The 23,568-nt window shown below is 34.9% G+C and overlaps 1 protein-coding gene across 1 annotated transcript in view; it reads right to left on the bottom strand.

Moving 5' to 3' along the window:
• The window catches only part of LOC132725755 (transformation/transcription domain-associated protein-like), a 32,157-nt gene extending 8,696 nt beyond the window's left edge, over positions 1–23,461 (bottom strand). Inside the window, exons 1-23 of the mRNA XM_060710941.1 lie at positions 23,323–23,461; positions 22,827–22,929; positions 22,389–22,499; positions 21,144–21,326; positions 20,347–20,493; positions 19,301–19,420; positions 18,737–18,880; positions 18,161–18,307; positions 15,897–16,055; positions 15,288–15,379; positions 14,567–14,702; positions 13,971–14,066; positions 12,852–12,947; positions 8,431–8,549; positions 8,088–8,199; positions 7,464–7,576; positions 6,701–6,812; positions 6,080–6,291; positions 5,581–5,769; positions 5,060–5,208; positions 2,486–2,629; positions 1,301–1,606; positions 226–433 (exon numbers count right to left, since the gene is read on the bottom strand). Coding sequence (XP_060566924.1) covers positions 226–433; positions 1,301–1,606; positions 2,486–2,629; positions 5,060–5,208; positions 5,581–5,769; positions 6,080–6,291; positions 6,701–6,812; positions 7,464–7,576; positions 8,088–8,199; positions 8,431–8,549; positions 12,852–12,947; positions 13,971–14,066; positions 14,567–14,702; positions 15,288–15,379; positions 15,897–16,055; positions 18,161–18,307; positions 18,737–18,880; positions 19,301–19,420; positions 20,347–20,493; positions 21,144–21,326; positions 22,389–22,499; positions 22,827–22,929; positions 23,323–23,402 — 3,278 coding nt within the window. The 5' untranslated portion in view covers positions 23,403–23,461. The remainder of the gene's footprint in view (positions 1–225; positions 434–1,300; positions 1,607–2,485; positions 2,630–5,059; positions 5,209–5,580; positions 5,770–6,079; positions 6,292–6,700; positions 6,813–7,463; positions 7,577–8,087; positions 8,200–8,430; positions 8,550–12,851; positions 12,948–13,970; positions 14,067–14,566; positions 14,703–15,287; positions 15,380–15,896; positions 16,056–18,160; positions 18,308–18,736; positions 18,881–19,300; positions 19,421–20,346; positions 20,494–21,143; positions 21,327–22,388; positions 22,500–22,826; positions 22,930–23,322) is intronic.
• Positions 23,462–23,568: the final 107 nt, after the last annotated feature.

Below are 23,568 nucleotides of genomic sequence, written 5' to 3'. Positions count from 1 at the left end.
ATAAGCTAAGGCTGCAACTCTGATGCCTTAACACTTAAAGGCAACCCCTCAACACATATAGTCACAAATACTGAGCAGTTTCCTTATCAAACGGTAAAATGAACATAAAGACAGAAATTCCTATCTATAAAATGCCCTACAAGGGCTGATACCAATTATAAGCAGATATAATTTATGAAATGTGTAGTATATAAAGGAGCTCATGGCTAATTCATTAAACTCTACCTGAAATCAAAGTCTGTGGTAAACTGGCTTTTCATCTTCTGGAAGATTGGATCCTGTGCCGTGGCCTGAGCTCTCCTCGCCAGAGACTCGGACGCGGCACTAGAGAAAGTGGTGACTACGTTGGAAACATTCTCGATACCAACACCAAATGTACTGACCAACTTCTTCACAAAGTTGAGGGTATGTGGAGTAATTGTAGCATCAGCAACTGAAACAATAAAAAGAATTGCAAAATAAATGCTTGATTTCTACAGATTCTTTTTACAAAAGAATGTTTATATAGTTTTTACTCAATTGGAGCAGTGGCCTAGTGCTAAAGGTGTCAGCCTCTCAACCCAGAGATCATGGGTTCGAGCCCTACTTAGGTCACCACCATGTTTCTTCATATGACATCAGCACTGGTTGGTTCCAGGAGGCGGACTCGAAAGTAATTACTATAAGTTGCAAGAAGTTGTTTTGCAATCAAGCTTAAATAAATATGTTTAAACTAACTCAATTGGTACCATTTTGGCCAACAATTTATATTTTTCTAATAATCAGAAATCAGAATGTACTGAATGTAAATGAAGATATTTATGTTTGTTTGTTTGTTGTTTCATTTTACACCTTTTCCCAACAGTATTTCAGTCATATAGGCGGGTAGTTTCCTAACCATCGTTCCTGGAGAGTTACGCCAGTACTAGACTACCTTCCTCCGCGCTAAAGTACCAAAGCATCTCCCGGGGATCAAACCCACGCCCAGAGAGGTAACTGGATTAAAAGTCATCGACTCTAACCCCTGGACCACGGAGACGGTTAGATATTACTGAAGATATTATCAAATGAAAATAAACTATAGTCAAACCTGTGCATAAAACCATCCCTGATCGAAGATTATATATCAACTACTAGTTGGCCATTATTAAAACAGTTTCCAATTTCAAAAATACACCAGTCCTGTCATATCAAACCATTTTTCCCGTTACAAAAAGGTTTGTTGGGCTGTATATTACTTTATCATAAAATTGAAGTATTAAAATGTAATATGCAAATTTCAAATGATTTTCTTTCATAAAATTCGTTTTTTTTCACTTACCCGAGGCTCTATTTTCAAATGCTACAGCGTAACATTTCGCCAGACCTTGCCGTAGCTGGCGGAGGACCTCCTCATACCAGTTCTCCCGGAACCAGACCATCTGGTCAACGATACCCTCTAGCGACGATAGGATAGTTGGGTGAAGCTCGCGCTGCATGTGCATGATCCGGCTGCACCGCCACATTGGAGCTGGTGCACGTATCGGGCCAGCATCCGACTGACTTGAGCTGCCCCGTCCCGAGGCGGAACTACTGGCAGTGGTGGTAGATGTGGCAGTTAAAGTGGTGGAACCTGAACTTACTGTGTCTGAAAATATTACAAAGTTTTGTCACATTAAAGTATTTTTTCATTATCTTTTTTTTCAAATAATGTGTAATGCACAATACTTGGAAAATCATAAACTGAATACCAACAATGCTGCAATGATTCCTAAACCAGCCTATGCTTTAATGTCATAATATCAGAACTGAACAACAAATTAAGTCTATTTGATTTATGGCAGAATATGGCTTTTATTGGCTTGAAAAGTTTACAACTTTCTCCTGCCAAAACTTTTTTTTTTATTCAGAACTAATGCATTATTTATTAATAGATGGATTGTTAGATGTAAAAGAAAAGTAAATTTTATTGGATAGCTTCCTCACAGGGAATATATCAAAAGTTCCTAGTGGGTAAAGGGCAAGGGATTCAAAGTAGGGGTGTTACATTTATCAGTTTAAACTGGTACATTCAGTTTTTAGCTAAAAACAAGCCAGGAAACTTAATAACAGGTAACCAATGTAAGTATAAGACAAAGTGCCGATTAAAAAAAAAATTCTTAACACTACTTTAGTTTTTAATAACAAGATATGACATTCTATTTATATTTCAGTTGTTTTCACTGATTGCATGCTATCTTATCCTGTTCGGTACCGGCCTTACGTAAGATATTTACTTTTTATTCAGACTTCTATTGTAATCATTGTTGAGTACAAAAAAAATACAAACAATAATGTTATATCTTATGAAGAATCAAGGTTAATGTTGAAAATCTAAGAATTTTATTTCTTCAGTCAGTTAATTGTTTAACACTATTATAATGTTTATCATTTTTGCTAACCGTGACACCCCTAATTCGAGGTCACTTATTTAAACCAATACCTTAACAGTTTGCTAATAGATATATATTAATATTGTAGATGTTACCTGTAACAGAGAGTGTGGGTTCTGGCGTGGTTGGTACAACAAGTCCTGGTGTTGTAGGTGACATAATCTGGCCACTGGAACCGGAACTTGTTGTCGTGGCAACCTGAGAATTACTCCTGCTTAATGTCATCTCTCCACTCTTGTCTGTAAACACATGAATATGAAAATTATTTATCTCTGATGATAAATTGGCATTACTTAATATTCATGTCAATTCAGTATGACAGCATGCTCGACTATTATTTGTGCTCAATAGTAAAATAAGAGCCTAGATAATGTAGAATTTTCGAAGTTTAAAAAGGGCTATGATTCTGTCAAAATCCATGTTTAGAGTTATGGACCTAGAATAGTGACCTCCTATTAGACATTTGCGGTTTATAATGAGGAACGGGGATTGCGGATCGAAGACAAGTTATATAAAGGGATTATCTCAAAATAATCTAACGTTTTATAATAAACACGGTTTCTAAGTAACGGATAACACGGGCATTGTAAACGATAATTTGTGTTTGAATTACGTGATCTTGTCCTGAATAACATTATTCCTGTGGCTCTACTTGAGGTGAGATGTCCCATCAATAGCCCTGACTGCCATATGTACTCGCATTTGTTTAATGAGTATTTCAAATAAAAAACATGGAATTAAAGCCCGGATCACGTCTTTCACTGACGATACACTTATACTTTAACGTTAAGTTGAAGAACTTGTATCTATGTGTGCATTTGAAATTCATTTTTGCCAATTCAGTGAAAATCGTGGTGGGATTTTAAGCAAGCAAAAATTCCTACCGAAATAAATGAACCAGATATTTAGTAAGTATGATTAGAAGAAACGATGAAACTACAAAAGTATTTACATCATAAATCAGTTACCCTAAATCTGCACCATTCTTAATATATTTTGACATCGTGTAAAAAATAGCTTTTAATGCCTTGGTAAATTGCAATAAAATTCATCATTGTCTATTTTACTGACGCATTATGCTGATGTATTTTTAATATCTATATAATTTATATCCTCCATAAGCCTTTTAATAGACAGTCTTCTTCGACTGAAGAAGGTTATAAGTTCGAGCCACGTGATACCAAATACATGAAAAATGGTACTGACAGCTCCTGGTTTGGCGCTCAGAATTGAAACAGCAGTGATTAATGTTTAAGATATCGAATTTGATGTGGGAAATAAGATTGCGCACTGTCAAGAGAACCTACAATAGACGCACTATCAGTATATGACTAAAAAAAGTGTTGAAATATCTAAAAAAAACTGATCATTCGGAAGCATTAAAAACAGCAAAAGAAATCATGAAATCGAAGACTCGGATTGATTGGGTTGATGGATAATAAAAAGTGAAACAACCCTTACTCCCCTAGCACCGGCTTAAGAGGTACTCAAATCTCAACACTTAAAAGTGCTGGACTCAGTTATCTTAAAAGAGCAGAAAAATATAGCAACACTGAAGTGAAGTACGGAGCACATTTTACGACTGCCACACTGTACTGGACACCTGCTGCTTTGATGTATAACTCCAATTCAGTAACTCACTCCATTTCAATTTCACATTTCAATATTTTCAAAATATTGCCAGCGCTTTAGGCCGTACAACGTCTTGAAAGATGTCTTTTGAGTGTTGGATTTAGTGCCGAAATAAAACACATTTAGGTGCAGTCCCTATGGAAAGACCGGGCATCTAAACTAAGGGCAAGCTTAAGCGGCTCACATGCAGCAGTCATTGCTAAGTCAAGCTCTGATAAATCTTAACAGATGTACAAATGAGGGCCAACATGGACAGCTGACCAGCAGTTTCGCGAGACAACTCGAACCCGGATCAGTCCCACGTAAACTGCACAATCGAGGCCGTTGTCAAGACGTCAAGATATCCGTGCTCAAGCTGTAAAACGTTTTGACATCATCAAAGGACGAAACTATTGATGCACGTCAGTGCACTAGACAAAACAACCGTCAACGCAAACGACCACTGGCTGAGCTTATGAGAAAAGTTCTGAATTTATCTAGCTTCAGTTCCTCTTGCAATTACTAAAATGAAAATTAAAATGTTAGGAAAGAAACACAGTAAGATATCCTGGCTTTATTTCTAGTGTTCATATTATGTGTTGAGATGACCCCTCAATATTAACGTAACTGTTCCTCGATAATCGTTCCCGACATAATGTCGCAAATGTCTATTATGATCTTAAATAAATGTGTGAAAATTTAACCCATTCCCAAGAAGTTTAAAAGATATCAAATTGCACATATAAACTTAACCAAAATGTGACACTGACGCTAAGGTGCTCTCCCTATTCTTACAATAGTTGACCTTAAAATACAGCTCTAGTTATTGCTCTGTGTCTAGCATAATTATAAGCTTCATAAACTATATGCACCATGAAGCCAAATGTGAAGTTTTAAATAAATAAATACTTTTTGTACAAAGGACATACATTTAAAACCTTTACAAGGAATTGTCGAAAAATTACAATGATACTTAATCTTGTTTCCTCATCATCAACAATGTCACTTTTCAAAAGAAGTCAATAAAGTTAACATTCATAATTGTCATTCAAACTTACATCTTTCTCTTTGTTCAATTTTAAGTGTCAAGTATAAAGTCCTTATTGGGAAGTAGACAGCTTGTGGGTACATCCTTCCAACTTGACTCAACAGGTTCATAATTAGACGTCCCTCATTTCTAACCAGGCATGTCAACAACTGTGGAATCCTAAACACACAAAATATAAAGAGAAATAGAAATTTAATTTACTCTGATATTGGGTTTTAAAACACATCAACAGCGTTAGAATAATATGACAACTTTTTTAGTTCTACTGGTGAAGAATAACCTATAATGAACCACTGCTTTACTTGTGGCACTGAAACTATAGATCATTTTGAAGCCGGCAAAATTGATCAATATTAACCTAGCTTGACATCTATTTAATACGACAGTGTTCAACATCCAAGTTGGCATCTTTGGAAGCAGCTTTTACCACTGCGTCATGTTGATCCTGCTTTATGATCACAATTCTGAAAGGCAACCCCGTTGCCACAAAGGGAACTGACTTGAATATATTAAAAAGGTTTTATTTATTACCAAGGCAACCACTGTACTGGCGGAACTCCTACACAGTATTTATCCACTGCCTCAGCCAGGGTAGATTTTTCATCATCATACGTCAGTAACCAGAGAACTTTAGCAAGGTATTTCCGTGACTTGCTCTCGTTCTGGTGCCGACATGCATGCAGGAAACATGTGATAGCAGATACGCCAAGGTTGATTTGTCTACAAAATATTTAATACAAATATATACATGTATATTTATTGTAACATGGCTTATAATTTGCTAAACATATCTGTCGATTTTTACGGGCACTATGTCATTCAATAATTTTCAAGTATATTTGCAGCAAATTTAAGCACATTTTAAGCACTTTTCAAGAGAGTACACAAATTAAAGGATATTTAAAAACCTTTATTTTCATTTTTAAGCATTTTTTAAGAAAGGGACTCAAACTTTAAGCACTTTTAAGACTGTGCAAACTCTGTAAATATAGAAATAAACAATTTAAGAAAAAGACTCAATGTCACTCACTTGTCCCTGGTGAAGACAGATTCTAGATAATCTCCCCACAATGCCCATGCTTTAACGAGAGTATCATGCATCTGTACAGCTGCCGAGAACGACTTGTTAGCATCATCAGAGCGACCTGTCTGGGCTAGGAACATTCCCTTCAAGGCATAAAACTCTGCTGTCATCTCTTTGGTGAAGTATTTCAGATTGGTTGACTCTATAACTTCAAGTCCCTACAAATTTCAAATACAAATTAAATATATCAGTTTTTATTTCACAAAAGTACTAACAGCAAACCAGGAATAGTTTAAGTTCAGAAAAAAGGGAATAGTTCTGTAGAAAGTGGTAAAAGATCAAACTAGTAATCTAAGGATTGCTGGCCACATGGGTTCAAATCCCGTCAGGGGCAAGCTGTTGTTTCCATGAACAAGAAACTTTACATTCATTGCTTAGCACTGGTTGGTTCAAGGAACGGATTGATAAGTGTTTCAATAAGTGTATAACTTCCAACACAATCAAACTAAAATAGATTTGTATAAACTAAACTGAAACATTGAGGTCTGTCTAATTGGAACAAACAAGTCAAAATTCTTGGATTCTTTGTGAAGTTGCTGTTATTTAAATTTAAGAGAAAATACTTACTTCATTTAACTCAGGCTTGCCCATGGATCCAGCCATCTGTAGGTAACATTTCACTTGCTGCCTAATCTTCTGGAAACAGTCCACTATCGGAACACTGGGTATTGTGTGAATCCTTTCATAAAAATGACGCGATACTTTTAATTATGTATCCAAAACATATTAAAGAAAGGAGAAACAAAACTTATTCTGACCTGTTAACAATGATTTCAAAGAAAATTTGTATATTAGCGATAGAACTATCATATAATGCCAGAGAGGTAACTGGACTTCTAATCCAGTTACCTCTCTGGCGTTGGTTCGATCCCCGGGAGATGCTTTGGTAGTTTAGCGCAGAGGAAGGTAGTATAGTACTGGTGTAACTCTCCAGGAACAATGGTTAGGAAACTACCCACCTATATAACTGAAATACTGTTGGAAAAAGGCGTAAAATGAAACAAACAAACATCATGTAATGCTATAAGAATAAAAGCTTTGCAAATAGTCCCTAATTTCAATCACCATACATGAAAAATAAAAAGAAGAGGCATTGAAGCAACCTGTTCTCATATAGATAATAGAGTTTTATCAGCGTAATTCCAAGATGTTAATGCTGGTTACTATGTAGGGAACCACTTGCACAGTCTGTATATTCATTACAGATAAATAACTCATCGGCTTTCATTCATTTAAATGACAGCAAACAATAACAAACACAAGCCCAATGCATAAACTCATGGTCAAAAGAAGTCTATTGTATACACTAAGAACTACTAATGTATTTTACCTGCTGAGGGAGTCGAGGCAGACACCTGACAAGTTGTGTTTCCTGGCAATTTTACCGAAGTGTATGATAGCCTGGGCCGAGGCATGTACTCCCAACATTGAATGATTGTTTTGCTGAAAAATATTTATCAAACATACTTCAATAAGGACTGATATTTTTTATTCAAAACTTGTACAGTTTGGCTATATATAACAAAGTAATTTTATATTTGAAGTTTAAACCAAAAATTAAAACTTTGTTATACTATTACATTCCATATAATAAACAACTTGATGTGCACCTTAAGTAACTCAGTGATTCAAACCATCTTGCTCTAGACCTTAAAAATATTTCGGTCTTTTATTTTTAACAAACAGTAGAACTTTAATTAAGTGGAAGTTAAAGGAACTTGCATAAAAACTTTGACTCGTGAATCTGTCTCAATTTAATAACAAATTCACGAGCCCTCGACATTTAGAAGTGAGTTACAAAAGGCGTAAACAAAAGGAAATGGCAATAACTAAACCAGCTTATAGTAAATATATCCCTTGTGATTATCACGCAACACCGGGTCAAGCAAATTCACACATTCCAAACAGAATCTATACTGTTAGCCAAGGGGAGACAATCACAACTAAACATTACCTGATCTTGTGCAGCATCATAATGGTTTACAATGAACTGATAGTGGTGTTGTCTCCAGGTAAATATATCACTCCAGTGAGACAGGTCATCGGATATCATAGGCAGACGATTCCTGTAAACAATAACAGACAAAAATTATAATACAGAAATAAGAAGTGTTAAATAAATTGAACTCTTTATGGATAAAAAAAAAAAATGCTTTCAGAGCCACTCATCCTGGGGGATGAGAAGCTTCAAATTTCTACTGGTCCTGCATGGTATGCTATTCTGGTCTTGCATTTGGGCATGATGAAAAAAAAACCCAACCCCCCTGACATTTTATAAAATATATAGGGCAAGATACCTCCAAGTTTTGACAATAGCTTTCATATCATGAAGACTAGTACTGCGGGTGATGTTGGCCGGTTGTAGACCCTGGTTGATCTGGGCAGCCTCCTGTAACTCCATGATCTGCTGTGCAGCCTGTAATATACGACAACAATTTGTTACTATAGTGTGAAACCAAAATAAAACTTAAAAATAATGGAACCAAAGTAAACCTAGAAATGCAGAGACCAAAATAAACCTAGAAATACTGAAACCTAAATAAACCTAGAAATACTGGAACCAAAATAAACCTAGAAATACTGGAACTAAAATTACCAAAATAAACCTAGAAATACTGGAACCAAAATAAACCTAGAAATACTGGAACTTAAATTACCAAAATAAACCTAGAAATACTGGAACCAAAATAAACCTAGAAATACTGGAACTAAAATTACCAAAACAAGCAATTATCATAGTATTGCAAGCAATCCATAAGTCCCCTACCGGTAAGAGCCCAAGCAACATTCTGAAGGGCCATTGGCCATTCACTTATGTTCCTACTTTAAGGTGACAACAGACACTTTCCGTGGGACTCACATAAATGTCATTTAAACCAAGTTATTTTTGTAATAATTGTTATTCATTTAATCTTTGTGCATTAAATGTCGTTGATCATCATAAAAAATAACATATTTGAAAAAAATGCCTTTGTAAATGATTGATTTTGAATAAAAATCCTAAAATTTTAAATCGTCATATCAAAGTCATTTTTTATTTTTTTGTCATCAAACTTTTGGAAAATAACCATACTTATATTATCTGGGGAACCGTGTCTCAAATTTTTTATATCATTTCTCAAAAAAATATTACGTAACGTCAAACATTTTATGCGACTTTTTTCACCTCACATATTACGTAATTAAAGATAATTACGTCGCTGATTGAGCAAACAAAAATCCCTGACACGGTTCCCTCCGTAAATGAATTTCCTTTCATGTGCTTTAAACCGCATGTTAATTGCTTGATTATTAAAAAAGTTATGCCGATTCAAAGTTAGTCCGACCCGCATCAAACGAAGTGTCATAAATCGGCTGTTCTCTCTCGGACCCCTACGATTCACGCTAAATAATTGCATAATACACAAATATCGCACCAGGGAGGGTCACAAGTTGCGGTAACATACTCTAACAACATTTTATGACTCAGTGACATCTGACCAATTAAAAAGCTGCTGATTAATATCAGTTTATAGCCGAAATTTCTTCAATTCTTAACGTGATTTACTGCCCGTCTGGTATCTGTCGCACATGTCACGTGACTATCGGTAAAATTTGAGGCACTCAGTGGGGGCAAATGGAACGCATTTGCGCACCGCTAGCGGGGTATTTAATTGTTTCCTATTTGAAGTTTATTATTATTATCATCAGCATTATTATTGTATTATACCAGTGTCACTCTGCCTGTGTATTCGTGTATTAAGTTCCGTTAAAATATAAAATAAAATATCAAAACACTGTGCTTCTGACAGTCTTTTAAAGTCCATGGTAGATGTACAAATAAGAACGGGATAGTATATATTTTTTCCACCAAATTGATAATGCTTCACATATTTTAGTAGAAATAAAAGGTATTACTCGTCGGAGTAATCATTATTATGTGGTCTCTTGACTTCTATTATCATGAATATCATCTATGCACGGCATAGAGATCCAGTTTCTACCGGGATAGACAATTAATTTCATACTTTGTCCCAGATTTATTAGTACTGTGTCGGATTTACTGGCGAACACTTTATTTTCACTGAGAATTTATTTTAATATCTTTTTTTATTCATAGAGAAATAATCATCCTTAGACAATCTAAAATGGTTTAGAAAAAGTTGTCAGGGACACCTTACCACAAGTCATATAAGCGTTCACATAAAAAATGTCGTCTGTTGTTGTTTTACTTGACATTGTTAGAAAACGAGGTTGAATGTAAAGTTAGCCCTTGAATCCGTACAAAAGTCTATCAACTCAATGTAATATATATCAGATTAACGGGACAGACAAATTATTTTCACACATTATGGATATTTTAGCAACTACATTTTAATCAACCCCGTGGTCGTGCGATTTGCCGCTATGCTTAATTATTTATGTTTCATACATTATGTTACGTACATTGGCCGACAATTTCTTAATTTATAAAAAAGGCTAAATGTTGAGATATTCATAAAAGATGTACGGTAGATGAACGATACATGTATTACGAGAAGTATGGACCAGTATGGACCTGTAATTCAAGGATATATGGAACTACCGATTACCCTCATTGATGCCTCAACAGGGGGCGGAGCGTTATCGATAATCGACAGGTTACGCGAATAGCAGATACAAATAGTATAGGTACCGTTTTAAATCGTTTAAAAACACATATTTTGGACTAACTGCTTCCAAAATTAAATCACGAATGTGTTCAGAAAAGGTTGATAAATCTACATAGCAAAAAATCTCATTTTAGGTATTTTCAGTGATAATTGACTCCGTTGTCACCTTAAGTAAATTTGTTGAAAAAGTTCTTTAAAAGTGATCACAGGAAACAGTTTTTATGTACAGACAGGCGGACTGAAGGACACTCTAAAGTTATTTTTTAAACATCCCTGTTATCAAAATATAACATTTTTAAAATCCTATCATGATTGAAGAAGTTTGAGTAAAATTTACCAATTTCTCAAAAAAAAAGTCTAAGTTCAAAAGGGGCATAATTCTGGAAATAGTCTTGCTAGAGTATTGAACACTCACAAATGTTGAGTGATAATAAGAAACATTTATATGAAGTTTGAAGTAGATACATTCAGAAAAAGAAGTTATTAAAAAAAAACAATGTTTTTGTCATGAAAATTTTAAGTTCAAGGGAGGTAATTCTGATAAATTTTGTGCTAGAGTTGTAAACCTTGTCACATATGATGTGGTTGATGATAAGCAACTTATATTTAAAGTTTGAAGAAAATACCTTAAGAAATAAAGAACTTATAGTGATAAAACTTAAAAACTAGAATCAGAAATCTTGAAATTCAGTCTATTTGTTGCCATAGCAACCAGAATTTTCAACATAGGAAGATAAGAAAAGGATGTGCATAATTTCCATACTGCCATCTACCCATATGTCAAGTTTCGTAAACATATTTTCAGTACTTTTTGTGTTATCACTGGATCCAGGTTATGTGTAAAATTTGCCATATTTTCAGTCTATTTGTTGCCATAGCAACCAGAATTTTCAACATAGGAAGAAAAGAAAAAGACGTGCATAATCTACATACTGCCATCTATCCATATATCAAGTTTCATAAAAATATTTTCAGTACTTTTTGCGTTATCGCGGTATCCAGGTTATGTGTAAAATTTGCCATATTTTCTGTCTATTTGTTGCCATAGCAACCAGAATTTTCAACATAGGAAGAAAAGAAAAAGACGTGCATAATCTCCATACTGCCATCTATCCATATATCAAGTTTCATTAAAATATTTTCAGTACTTTTTGCGTTATCGCGGGATCAAGTTTTGTGGACGGACGGACAGACAGACAGACGGAGGGTAAACCTAAAGTCCCCTCCGGTAAACCGGTAGGGGACTAATAAACCTAGAAATACTGGAACCAAAATAAACCTAGAAATAATGGAATCAAAATAAACCTGGAAATACTGGAACCAAAATGAACTTGGAAATAGCAGAACCAAAATTAACCTTAACTAGAACTGCCACTGTCATGGCGTGAATACCCCACATACCACTTTGTCAGAATCAACAGTGGCCATTTAGAGCTCAAGGACAATGTCCCTGCCAAATCTGAGCCAGTGCATTCTTAGTTATGTATTCTACTTCCTTCAAATGTGAAAATGTCAAAATCAATACACTGCGGACAGGCATTCTTAAGCAATCGAGGGGAAATTTTTTTAGTTGACCTTTGACCCAGTACCCTCAAAATCAAATGGGGTAATCATGACTAACCTCCATGCCAAATATGAAGACTGTGGGTCAAAGGAATCTTAAGTTATTGGGCGGACTCAAGGCCGCTGTGACCTTGACTTTTGACCTGGTTACCTCAAAATCAATAGGGGTCATCTACTCGTCATGACTAACCTCCATGCCAAATATGATGACTGTGGGTCAAAGGAATCTTAAGTTATTGGGCGGACAAGCTTTTTGAAGTCAAGGCCCCTGTGACCTTGACCTTTGACCTGGTGACCTCAAAATCAATAGTGGTCATCTACTCGTCATGACTAACCTGCATGCCAAATATGAAGACTGTGGGACAAAGGAATCTTAAGTTATTGGGCGGACAAGAAAAAACCGAGGGACGGCCGGACGGCCAAGCTGATTCCAGTATACCCCCCTTACAACTTTGTTGTGCGGGGGTATAAAAATGCTAGGACCAAATTGCATTACAAATGGGAAAACCTCGCAGGTAACCAACCTGTAAGAGTGGAACATGTATATGTGTGACAATATGAGGTAACCTCCTCCATTCTTTAATTGCCAGATTACTGGACAGCTCCACTAGTCTCTCAATCTGAAAAGATAGGAAAAATAAAATTACCTTACACATTTTTCATCTGAACATCATATAACAGCCCAACCTGGTTGTTAGACAAGAGTGACCCTTGTGTACAAGTTTCCTTATAAAATGATTTATTCTGTGATGTATACAGTCATGTTTTCAAATGGAGAAATGGAATAGTTTTCTACAATGACAGACTTATTTCAATATGTAAATGTATTTTATTTGTATGTAATTTATCCAAAGTCCTTAACCCCTGCCGGAACTGAATATATTAAGCCTTTGCTAGCAGTATAGATCGGGGCAAGAATGTGCATGGGTGCAGTCTGACAAAGGTCTATACTGTTGGTAGCTCAGTTGTTAATTTTTCATATGCCTTATAATAGAGCTGTGGGCAAGCTTTCTAAGATTAGGCTATTTAACAAAATGCGCATTTTAGAAAATGTTCAAATAAAAAATAAATTATAAGCAGATTTTCTAGATTATAACAAAGGATAGCACTACAACATAAAGACTTCACAACATTTGAAAAAATATTGAAATACTGAACATCTACAAAAGAAGATACACAATACATATCACTTAAATAACATTAGAGCAGTTTCAAAACACTGGAAACAAATTTTTTGTTTGTAGTATTGTTGCTTTTTCCTTCCATCAATTGCTTACAACCTAAAACATACATTCATTCATACACTTGTAACAGTCACAAAATTGCCTATGATTTCAAATGATTATATGGGTATCATGTGACTGATTACGACTTTGCGGCTGGGTCCGAAAGATATTAGTTCACATCATAGCTCTTGTGACTGTTATTCATTCTTTGGGCCAATAACCACCTTCTGGCCCTACTCTTCCATGTATTTATCTTTTATTCATACATTTTAAAAAATAAATTTTTCTATGAAATTATCCAAATAAAACTAATCATTCAATACAAAATATACTACAATACCGAAAGAGCATGCGTACCAAAGACATGTACAAAGCACATGCTTAGTACCAAAAGTTATATTACTTTACCATAGTTACCATATTTAAATGATGATCGTCAGGGTGACAGATGGCGATATACCCTCGATACAAGTTCACTTTCCACGCCATCTCCTTAGGGCAACTCAGTTCAACCTACAAAATATGCCAAGAAAAATATATAATAATATGATTTACTTAACTATCAAGTCTTAAGACATTAAAAACCAACTAATGCTAATAAAAGACATGATAACTTGAATTGACATGGGGCAACCTTTGTGAATTTCCAACCTATACATTGCAGGTATAGAGAATCACAGCTAGCTCAGTTTTTTGTGCTTCAAACAACATAAATCTTCCATTTGTACACAACAGACATTTCGCATGAAGAAATATTAATGATGATGCAAGGGTAGAATTTAATTTTAGATTGGTTGATTTTTACCCTAAAGGAAGTTGTATCAATTTTCGTCAATTCACGAAATTCGCCAATATTTCCACATCGCTTACTTTTACAGTAAACAGATGCCTAGTTACTGAACTATTACATCTAAACATTTTACCATGAATCTATGTCAAGAGAGGCTTAATACATAATTCAATCTTCTTTTATTCTGAGTATTTCAGGGCACTATTATCACAGATGAGTTTACCTGTGAGAGAGCATCCTTCATGAGCGCCCAGTTTGGTACTCTCCATGCACTCTCTAATACAAGATGAGGGTTTGTGTTGCCTTTAGAGTTGGCGTACTCTAACAGATGATCCCACTGATTCAACTCTTTAGAACATCTACAATACAAACAAAAAATCTTATAACTATATGTTCATTTCTCCAAACAAACATTATCATTATACAATAAATTCAAACTTGACATTGAAACTCTCAAATGTTGTACCTTAATTAACTAAAAAAGAGGGATATTCACTAATAGTTATTCCAACAAAAGGTTGAAACATTGGTTTACTATGGTTCTTTGCTTTTTTTTTCTTGATTGAATGCTGATTTTAAGTCAGAGACAAAGTGACAATCTACTCAACCCACAAAGACAATTTGACACTTTTCGGAGATAAAATTCAAAAAAGCATAACCAAGACACTCAAGATTACAAATCCTGTGCTCTCCCTATCGAGATAAGTGGCAAGACTGATTCTTATGCACAAAGAATCCCACAAAGACAATTTGACACTTTTTGAAGATAAAATTCAAAAAAATATAACCAAGACATTCAAGATTACAAATCCAGTGCTCCCCCTATTGTGCTAAGCTGGCAGACTGATTCTATGCACCACGATCTGGAGCAAATCTACAACTACATGTATATATGTTTCACTGGCAAGCTTTGTGGGACATATTAAATAAACGGATCTACAAACCTGATCCAATGGTCTTCCCACAGTCTGTATTCTGGTATAATGGTGGGTGACGCTGCCCCTGCATTGTGGTCAGATCGTGCTTTCGCCATTGCCTGTAAAAATATCTTATACATGTACATAGTGTATATCAAAGATGGGCATCAAAAGCAAACTTCTTGATGAAAACAGTTTTTAATATGATTAATTACATAAAGCATTAGTAGTCCTGAAAATCTCTATTATTCATTTTATTAAAGTTAAAGTAATAATCATTAACTTTTATTGATGCTTTTAAACTACTGTTTCAATATATTAAATTGATGAAAATACAGTAAATAATCAAGTAATTTTATGGAACTTCCAACTGATCAAATTTTTTTTAATTTCTAGATGCCTACATGCATTTGATCCTTTGGGGTTTGTTTGTGGTTTTTTTTTTTCGTTTGTTTGGTTTTACGGCATAACAACATACTTCAGGTAATATGATGTCGAAACAAGCCTGAGCTAAGAGATGCAAAGACTCCAGTAATTCATCCATTGAGTCGCCTCTTACAATCACGCAAGACATACAAGGGGCGCCACCATTATTAAGTCCGACATAAGAAATACAGAGCTATATATGTTACTCACTGCTTCGTACGAGCTCTGCGACTGCTCAAAGAATCCGTGTTGCTCGTACGCTATGGCTGTATTGGTTTCTGCAAACTTCGATCTTTTCTGCCAAAGCCCTGCCCACATGTCCTCCTCCTTCAACAAGCTGTAGAGGTCACATAGGCCATCTAGCGTCTCCTGAAATATTATTACCACTTTTTGTATTATCACACTATCTCTTTTCTTTCCATACACAAAATTTGTACTTTTCATAGATCTCTTTTTTCTTTCAAATACATTTTTTACTTTTTGTATATGAAATCCCAAACAAAAACAAGAGGGCCATGATGGCCCTGAGGTCGCTCACCTGTATATAGGCCCCCGAAGCTGGCTAGTTTAAACCCCAGGGCTTTTATTTGAACAAACTTGGAATTAAGACACCAATTAGAAGATGTTTCATGATGTTAAGTTTTTGCTATACACATATAAGAAAAAACAATGACCTCCCCCCCCCCCGGCAGAGTTAATTTTAACCCAAGGGCTTTTATTTGAACAAACTTGGTAGACACCCATAAGAAGATGTTTCATGCTAAACATCTAAGCTCTAGCTCATTGGGTTTTTTTAAAAGAAGATTTTTTAAGTTTTTACTATACATATATAGTTAAAAACAATGACACCCCTGGGGCGGGGCCAGTTTTGACCCCAGGGCTTTTATTTGAACAAACTTTGTAGACACTTATTAGAAGATGTTTCATGCTTAATATCTAAACTCTAGCTATTTGGGTTTTTTCAAAGAAGATTTTTTAAGTTTTTGCTATACACATATAAGGAAATCAATGACCCCCGGGGCGGGGCCAATTTTGACCCCAGGGCTTTAATTTGAACAAACTTTGTAGACACTCACTAGAAGATGTTTCATGCTTAATATCTAAACTCTAGCTATTTGAGATTTTTTCAAAGAAGGTTTTTGAAATTTTGCTATACACATATAAGGAAAATCAATGACCCCCGGGGCGGGGCCAATTTTGACCCCAGGGCTTTTATTTGAACAAACTTAGTAGACACCCATTAGAACATGTTTCATGCTAAATATCTTAGCTCTAGCTCTTTGAGTTCTTTAAAAGAAGAATTTTTAAGTTTTTACTATATGCATATAGGGAAAATCAATGACCCCCCTGGGGCGGGGCCAATTTTGACCCCAGGGCTTTTATTTGAACAAACTTGGTAGACACTCATTAGAACATGTTTCATGCTAAATATCTTAGCTCTAGCTCTTTGAGTTCTTTAAAAGAAGAATTTTTAAGTTTTTACTATATGCATATAGGGAAAATCAATGACCCCCTGGGGCGGGGCCAATTTTGACCCCAGGGCTTTTATTTGAACAAACTTGGTAGACACTCATTAGAACATGTTTCATGCTAAATATCTAAGCTCTAGCTCTTTGGGTTCTTTAAAAGAAGATTTTTTAAGTTTTTACTATATGCATATAGGGAAAATCAATGACCCCCTGGGGCGGGGCCAATTTTGACCCCAGGGCTTTTATTTGAACAAACTTGGTAGACACTCATTAGAAGATGTTTCATGCCAAATATCTAAGCTCTAGCTCTTTGGGTTCTTTAAAAGAAGATATTTAAAGTTTTTTCTTTCGGTTGCCATGGCAACCAGAGTTCTGCATGGAATTAAATTCTTTGAACAATTTTTAAAGGTGACCACCAAAGGAACATTCCTGTGAAGTTTGGATGAAATTGGCTTAGTGGTTTATGAGGAGATGTCATTTGAAGCAAAAGTTTACGGACGGACGGACGGACGGACGGACGCCGGACGAAAAGCGATCACAAAAGCTCACCCTGTCACTTTGTGACAGGTGAGCTAAAAAACTTCTGTATATGAAGAATAGAAAATCTGCTACACAAATTACTGTTTATAGCCTTCATCAAAATCTATAAATGGATAAACCCTTACAATATTAAATTTTTTTAAATGAATTCTAAATTTGTGTAAATTAATCATTAAATTTGTGTAAGTAAATTCTTAATTCATGTAAGTTAATACTAAATTTGTGTAAACTAATACTAAATTGGTGTAAATTAATACTTCATTTGTGTAAAATGACTTGCAGAGCTTTGATTTTGGAACAGTCTATCATTATGTCAACAGAATTCAGGATTTAAGCAATGAAACAGAGCAGCCTGCAGTTTATAGTGTTGTTAGACAGCATGGACCAACTTTTAAAAGTATGAAACAAACACGCAGTCATTGCCACCAGCATTTTTAAGGGTCTAACCAGACATTCAACACTAACCTGTCCTGGAGCATTAGATCCCGAGGGTTCAAACTCGTATTCACTAGCACCGCCTCTTTTCACAAGACCTGATGGTGCATTATCGAAGGCGATCTGTTCCAGGAGAAGACAGGATCTATACCAGAGGTTGTGTGTCCTACCCAAATACTGCAACAAGAAAAAATATCAGCGTTTCAACATACAGCATTTGGACACAATAAAATTATTAGTTTCAAAGTATACTACACTGTTCATTTAATCTTGAAAACAAGCGAAATATGTTATCCAAGTTGCATTTACACTCAGAACTCTATTTGGCATGTCATTTTGAACAACATAAAACTTTTACTACAAACACTATTTTTAAGCTTAACTCAAGATCAATTTTAACAGAAATATTTCAACTCACTGAGGATCAAACCAGCAAACCCTTGAATACAAATCGTAAACTCGCCCTTTCATACTAAGATGATATATCTCTTATTCAGCAGAAAGAAAATTATGCATACAAACTTGAAGAATTGAACATTTCTGTCTAATTCAATGTCAAATAATACAATAAAATCAAATGCAACTCAAGTCTGTTACGAGTATTACCTTGAGTATACTAGGTCTGATAGGTACCGGTGGTACACAGAGGGCCAGACTCTCCACAAACGTGTGTATTGCACTGGGATGACAGTCCTTCTGTCCAACATGGCTGCCACTGCACATAAAGGGAACTAACTCTGCTCCTAACATCTGAAATAACAAAATTACATGTACCATAATTATTAATAAATGAAAGCAAGTTACACAGTTTGTCTCTTGATGACAAGTGAGACTAGCATTCAGGGTTGTAGCATAAAAACAAAAATTTAACACACAATACTAACAAAATGATAGGTGAAATAACATCAAAATAAAATCATATGACCAATTTTATACCAGGGAAATAGCCATTATAATAGGTAAAGGTCATCCAAGTGAGAGACTACACCTGGCCTTTACAGACAAGTGGGCTTTATTCAGAGGTTACTCTGTTCTCTTTAATCAATGGTCATCACAGAGTGGCCTTTATTAAAATGGTAATCCATATTCAAAGGTGCTCCTTCACACAGGATTGACTGTACACGACAAATATTAATTTTCACACTCAAACAAAAATCAAGATGATGATACCTGTTGTTGTTTTTCGGAGAGAACCTTCCATATCCTCGGGTATAAATCCATCCACAATATATGACTGAGATCTGTTGAACTGTGGCATAACTGACTTAGTGCTCCCAAATACTGCACAGTCTGTGAAAAATAGCAAAAAAATATAAACGTAATAGACACAGCCCTGTTTGAGTTTTTTGTTTAACATCTTTATTTTTTAAAAATACTAAGCATTTGTAACATTCATTTTCATTTCACAACTGTGATGTTTTATTATACATGTATATATATACATGTTTGGTAGCTGCTGTACAAGAATGAATAAATTTTTATGTGTGTCTTTTGTTTTTATTTTAAATAAGATTTGGATGATTTTTTCTCTTTTTTTTCCCATGAAAATTTTATTTCAGCATTATTAATTTACTTTAAAGGCTTTTAACTGGATATATGACCTTTTATAAACAGTTTCTTGCTATATAACCTTGACCTGGCATCTCTGGTTATATAACATACAACTCTTTATACAATGCCATATAACCTATCAATAAAAACCTCAAAGCTAAGTGTGTAAAATTGCAGCCATTACCCAGCATCTCTAGTTATATAACCATACAACTGTTTATATGGTGTCATATAATGTGTAAAACAAGAAATAAATTTATATCTAGAAACATAAGTGTCATATAACTTGTAAAAGAAACACAAGTGTCATATAACTTGTAAAAGAAACATAAGTGTCATATAACTTGTAAAAGAAACACAAGTGTCATATAACTTGTAAAAGAAACATAAGTGTCATATAACTTGTAAAAGAAACACAAGTGTCATATAACTTGTAAAAGAAACACAAGTGTCATATAACTTGTAAAAGAAACATAAGTGTCATATAACTTGTAAAAGAAACACAAGTGTCATATAACTTGTAAAAGAAACATAAGTGTCATATAACTTGTAAAAGAAACATAAGTGTCATACATGTATAACTTGTAAAACAAGAATAAAATTTAAAACTATAAATATAAGTGTATTTATCCAGCCATTATAATTCTTCTATTAATATTTCTCACCTTTATTTCCCGACAGTTTTCGAGGAATTTGGCCTGTCTCTGTAGTAACGTCTGTAAGTTCTGTTTAGGGTCTTGTATCTCCTTCTTCGGGGATTCTTTCTGTGTAGCCTCATCCGATGCTACACCAAGTTCTATATCTATCTCATCCTGTATTACATTTAAATGATGTCTTATTTATGTTTTTGGGAGGTTTTATTGTTTTGTTTTTTTGGGGTTTTACCAACACAGTATAGGTCATATGGTGACTTAGTTTTACTGGTGCAGAAAGACCTAAGGTGCCTCCAAATGCATTATTTCAGGCACAAACAGGCACTGCCCCCCCCCCCCCCCCAGTAGAACCACGACGGAAGTTTAAGAGGTTAGCTAGATAGCTTCCTGACAAAAAGAATCCATAGTCCTCTTCGAGATTTGAACCCAGAGCAGTAAGGGTCAAGTGGTTCGAAGTCAATGCCCTTAACCACTCAGCCACAGATGCCCCTCTTATTCATGAGTAATCAGATATGAGTTTATTATATTTTCATAATATGCAATTTGGTTTGAAATAAATAAAGAGATTTCAAAGAATGCAAAATTTTTCAATCACTGCTGAAATTTTTGTTTTGTGGAGTTTGAAGTAACACTGACAATGTAAAGGTCATATAACATATTTACTGATGAAGGAAAACCTTGGAAGCCCCTTTGTGCATTATTTCAAGTACAAGGGGGCACCTGCATAGAAGTACCAATTTCCATAAATTAAGTGGAGCACCTCTATATGTTCCATGTAAAAATATCGTTGTAAAAATATTGTTACTTACGTCCTCTTTATTTGAATCTAGAGCCTCGATATCCATGGGTTCTTCTTTCATTTTCATGATGGTGGCGAAGTGAGCGCGATCCTGACTGTCTGCCAGGCTAACAATACTGCTGGCCGAGGGTAACAGGTTGAGGGAAGAGGCACTCTGTATAGTGTGACCATTTACTGCCACAGACATCAGTAACTGTAACACAGAATACAGTTTTGATCAATTTGTTTGATTGGGTTTTACATAACACTGACTAAGTATAGGACGTATTGTGATCTTCCTGCTTTAATGGTGGAGGATGAACTCTGGTTCTATTTCGCTTTAGAATAACTACGGTATTAAATGAGATGTGTCCCGCGCATGCGCCAATCAGTGTCCTTGCGCTTCCGCAAGTAGTAAAACGTGGTTTTACAAGTTGGGAAATAATTTATCTTTTTTGTGATTAAACGGCTTGAGCGAACGTAGTTCGTTAATTTAAACTGTATTAAATAGTAGCCGTAATTGTTATCGTACGTGGTATGAACATTATTTATCAATTTCGGTGTTATATCGAAGGATATTGGAACTTGAAAATTGCCACACGTGGTGGGGTAATAAAATAACATAATGGCGGATGGCCAAACTAAAAATCAAAAAAGACATTGATAATGTCACAAGTGGTAAAGCAAAATCTAGTTCAACCTCAAGTTCAAGGGGAAAGCAGACAGCTCGTAATTTGGCGGAGGATTTACCGTCAACTTCGAAAACTAGTGAAAAGTCGAGTGCTAAAAATGTCGACAAAAATGACGAGATTTTGAATAGTTTGAAAGCAATTAAAAGTTTTCATCAAATCATGATTGAGATTGTTACTGCAATATCATGCTTTTGATGATATTTTCGAAACTGACCTGATAATTTTTTTATATAAGAAAACAAATTTATGACACAAACATTTTTTTCATCAGCGCAGATTACATTTTTTATCAGTGAATAATCCACATATCATTGCCTTAGTGTAGTAACGGGTTAACTCTTATTACATTATATAAAGTGTTAACCCATTACTGCACTACGCCGCAATATTTAATAAATTTCACCATATAAGAACAAAATGACAATGCAAAATTAAAGGCTTTCATATCACACTTCTCAAAAATAATGACTCAAAAAATGACCAATTTTACATTTTTCATGACAAGACTTTCTACAAAAGTTTTACAGTACATCATCAAGTTTTTAATCACACTCTACTGTCATATAAAGAAACTTTAATATTACCTCAATGCACTGTTTAATCCAGAAGTGGCCTCCCATCAGCTCCCAGTTCTGGGAACACGTTATATACAGAAGGCGTTCAAACACTCTACGTGGAATACTGCTGTTAAAAACCTGCAATATATTATAATCGGTTATATACAAAAGGCAGTAAAACACTTTACAGCTGTTAAAAACCTGTATTGTTACAAAACATACTTACAAATATTTCAAATATGTACTGCAAAATCATTATCAATTGTGGGAAACTAATTTTTCGTAGTTTTTTCTGGGTAGGTCAATCCACGAGTTAAAGATCCAATAAAATTTCATTTTGCCTACTGTAAGATTAATTTGCATCACATTAATTATGTTTTACAGAAAAAAAAACAAATGTTTCTCGTGACAAAACCATGTCAATTCATAGTAATAAGAATGCACCTATCATTACATAACACTGACCTCGACAAATTTCTGTCTGATATGAGGCTGTTGACATCGTAGACCCGACAGGAAAGCCTGCTCTAGTTTGGTAGTCAACTCTGTACCACTTAGACCTTCGTCCCTGAAAGGCAAAGATTTATTGGTACATTTTTTATGTAAGTACTTACTTTTTTTACTTGTTTTCGTAGTTCTGTTTAAGTAATAGGAATTCTTTTTCTTACTTTTTTTCTTTTTAAAGTAATAAGAAGCTTTGTTTAAATAACTGGTTAAGAAGGACTTCAGGAGCTTTTAAGAACATAATTTCTGGTACGAGCGAGCAAAAGTGATAGACTGACGGACGAACGGACAGATGACAGAGAAATGATCCCTATATGTCGCCACTATACTTTAGAGGCAACAAAAAAAGACGTATTGTAAAATACATTTTAATGACTTACCCAAACTGAGCCTATATTAAAAACTTAACATTTTACATTAACAAGCATTAAACAGAAACATCATTAACAAACGTTACCTGTAAATGTAGATGACAAGTTCCAGAAACTGTGCACTCAACTCTTGGTCATCATTAAACCTCTTCTCTATATGTACCATCAGTTTCACCAGCAGGATAGCCTTCTCTCTGATAGATGGTGACTGATTCAATGCAATTGTTCCCTGGTAAATAAATATAGCTATTGTATAACAAACATTCATTTAAGTATATGAAATAATGAAATGAACAATTTACGAACTCATGGAAAATGTGTTATAGGGCCTT

The sequence above is a fragment of the Ruditapes philippinarum genome, unplaced genomic scaffold (assembly GCF_026571515.1).
Source record: "Ruditapes philippinarum isolate M1 unplaced genomic scaffold, ASM2657151v2 ctg1594_1_1_1_1, whole genome shotgun sequence".
In the NCBI taxonomy this organism is placed as follows: domain Eukaryota; kingdom Metazoa; phylum Mollusca; class Bivalvia; order Venerida; family Veneridae; genus Ruditapes; species Ruditapes philippinarum.
The sequence above is the reverse complement of the archived record's forward strand: the minus strand, read 5'-3'. Positions and strand labels throughout refer to the sequence as shown.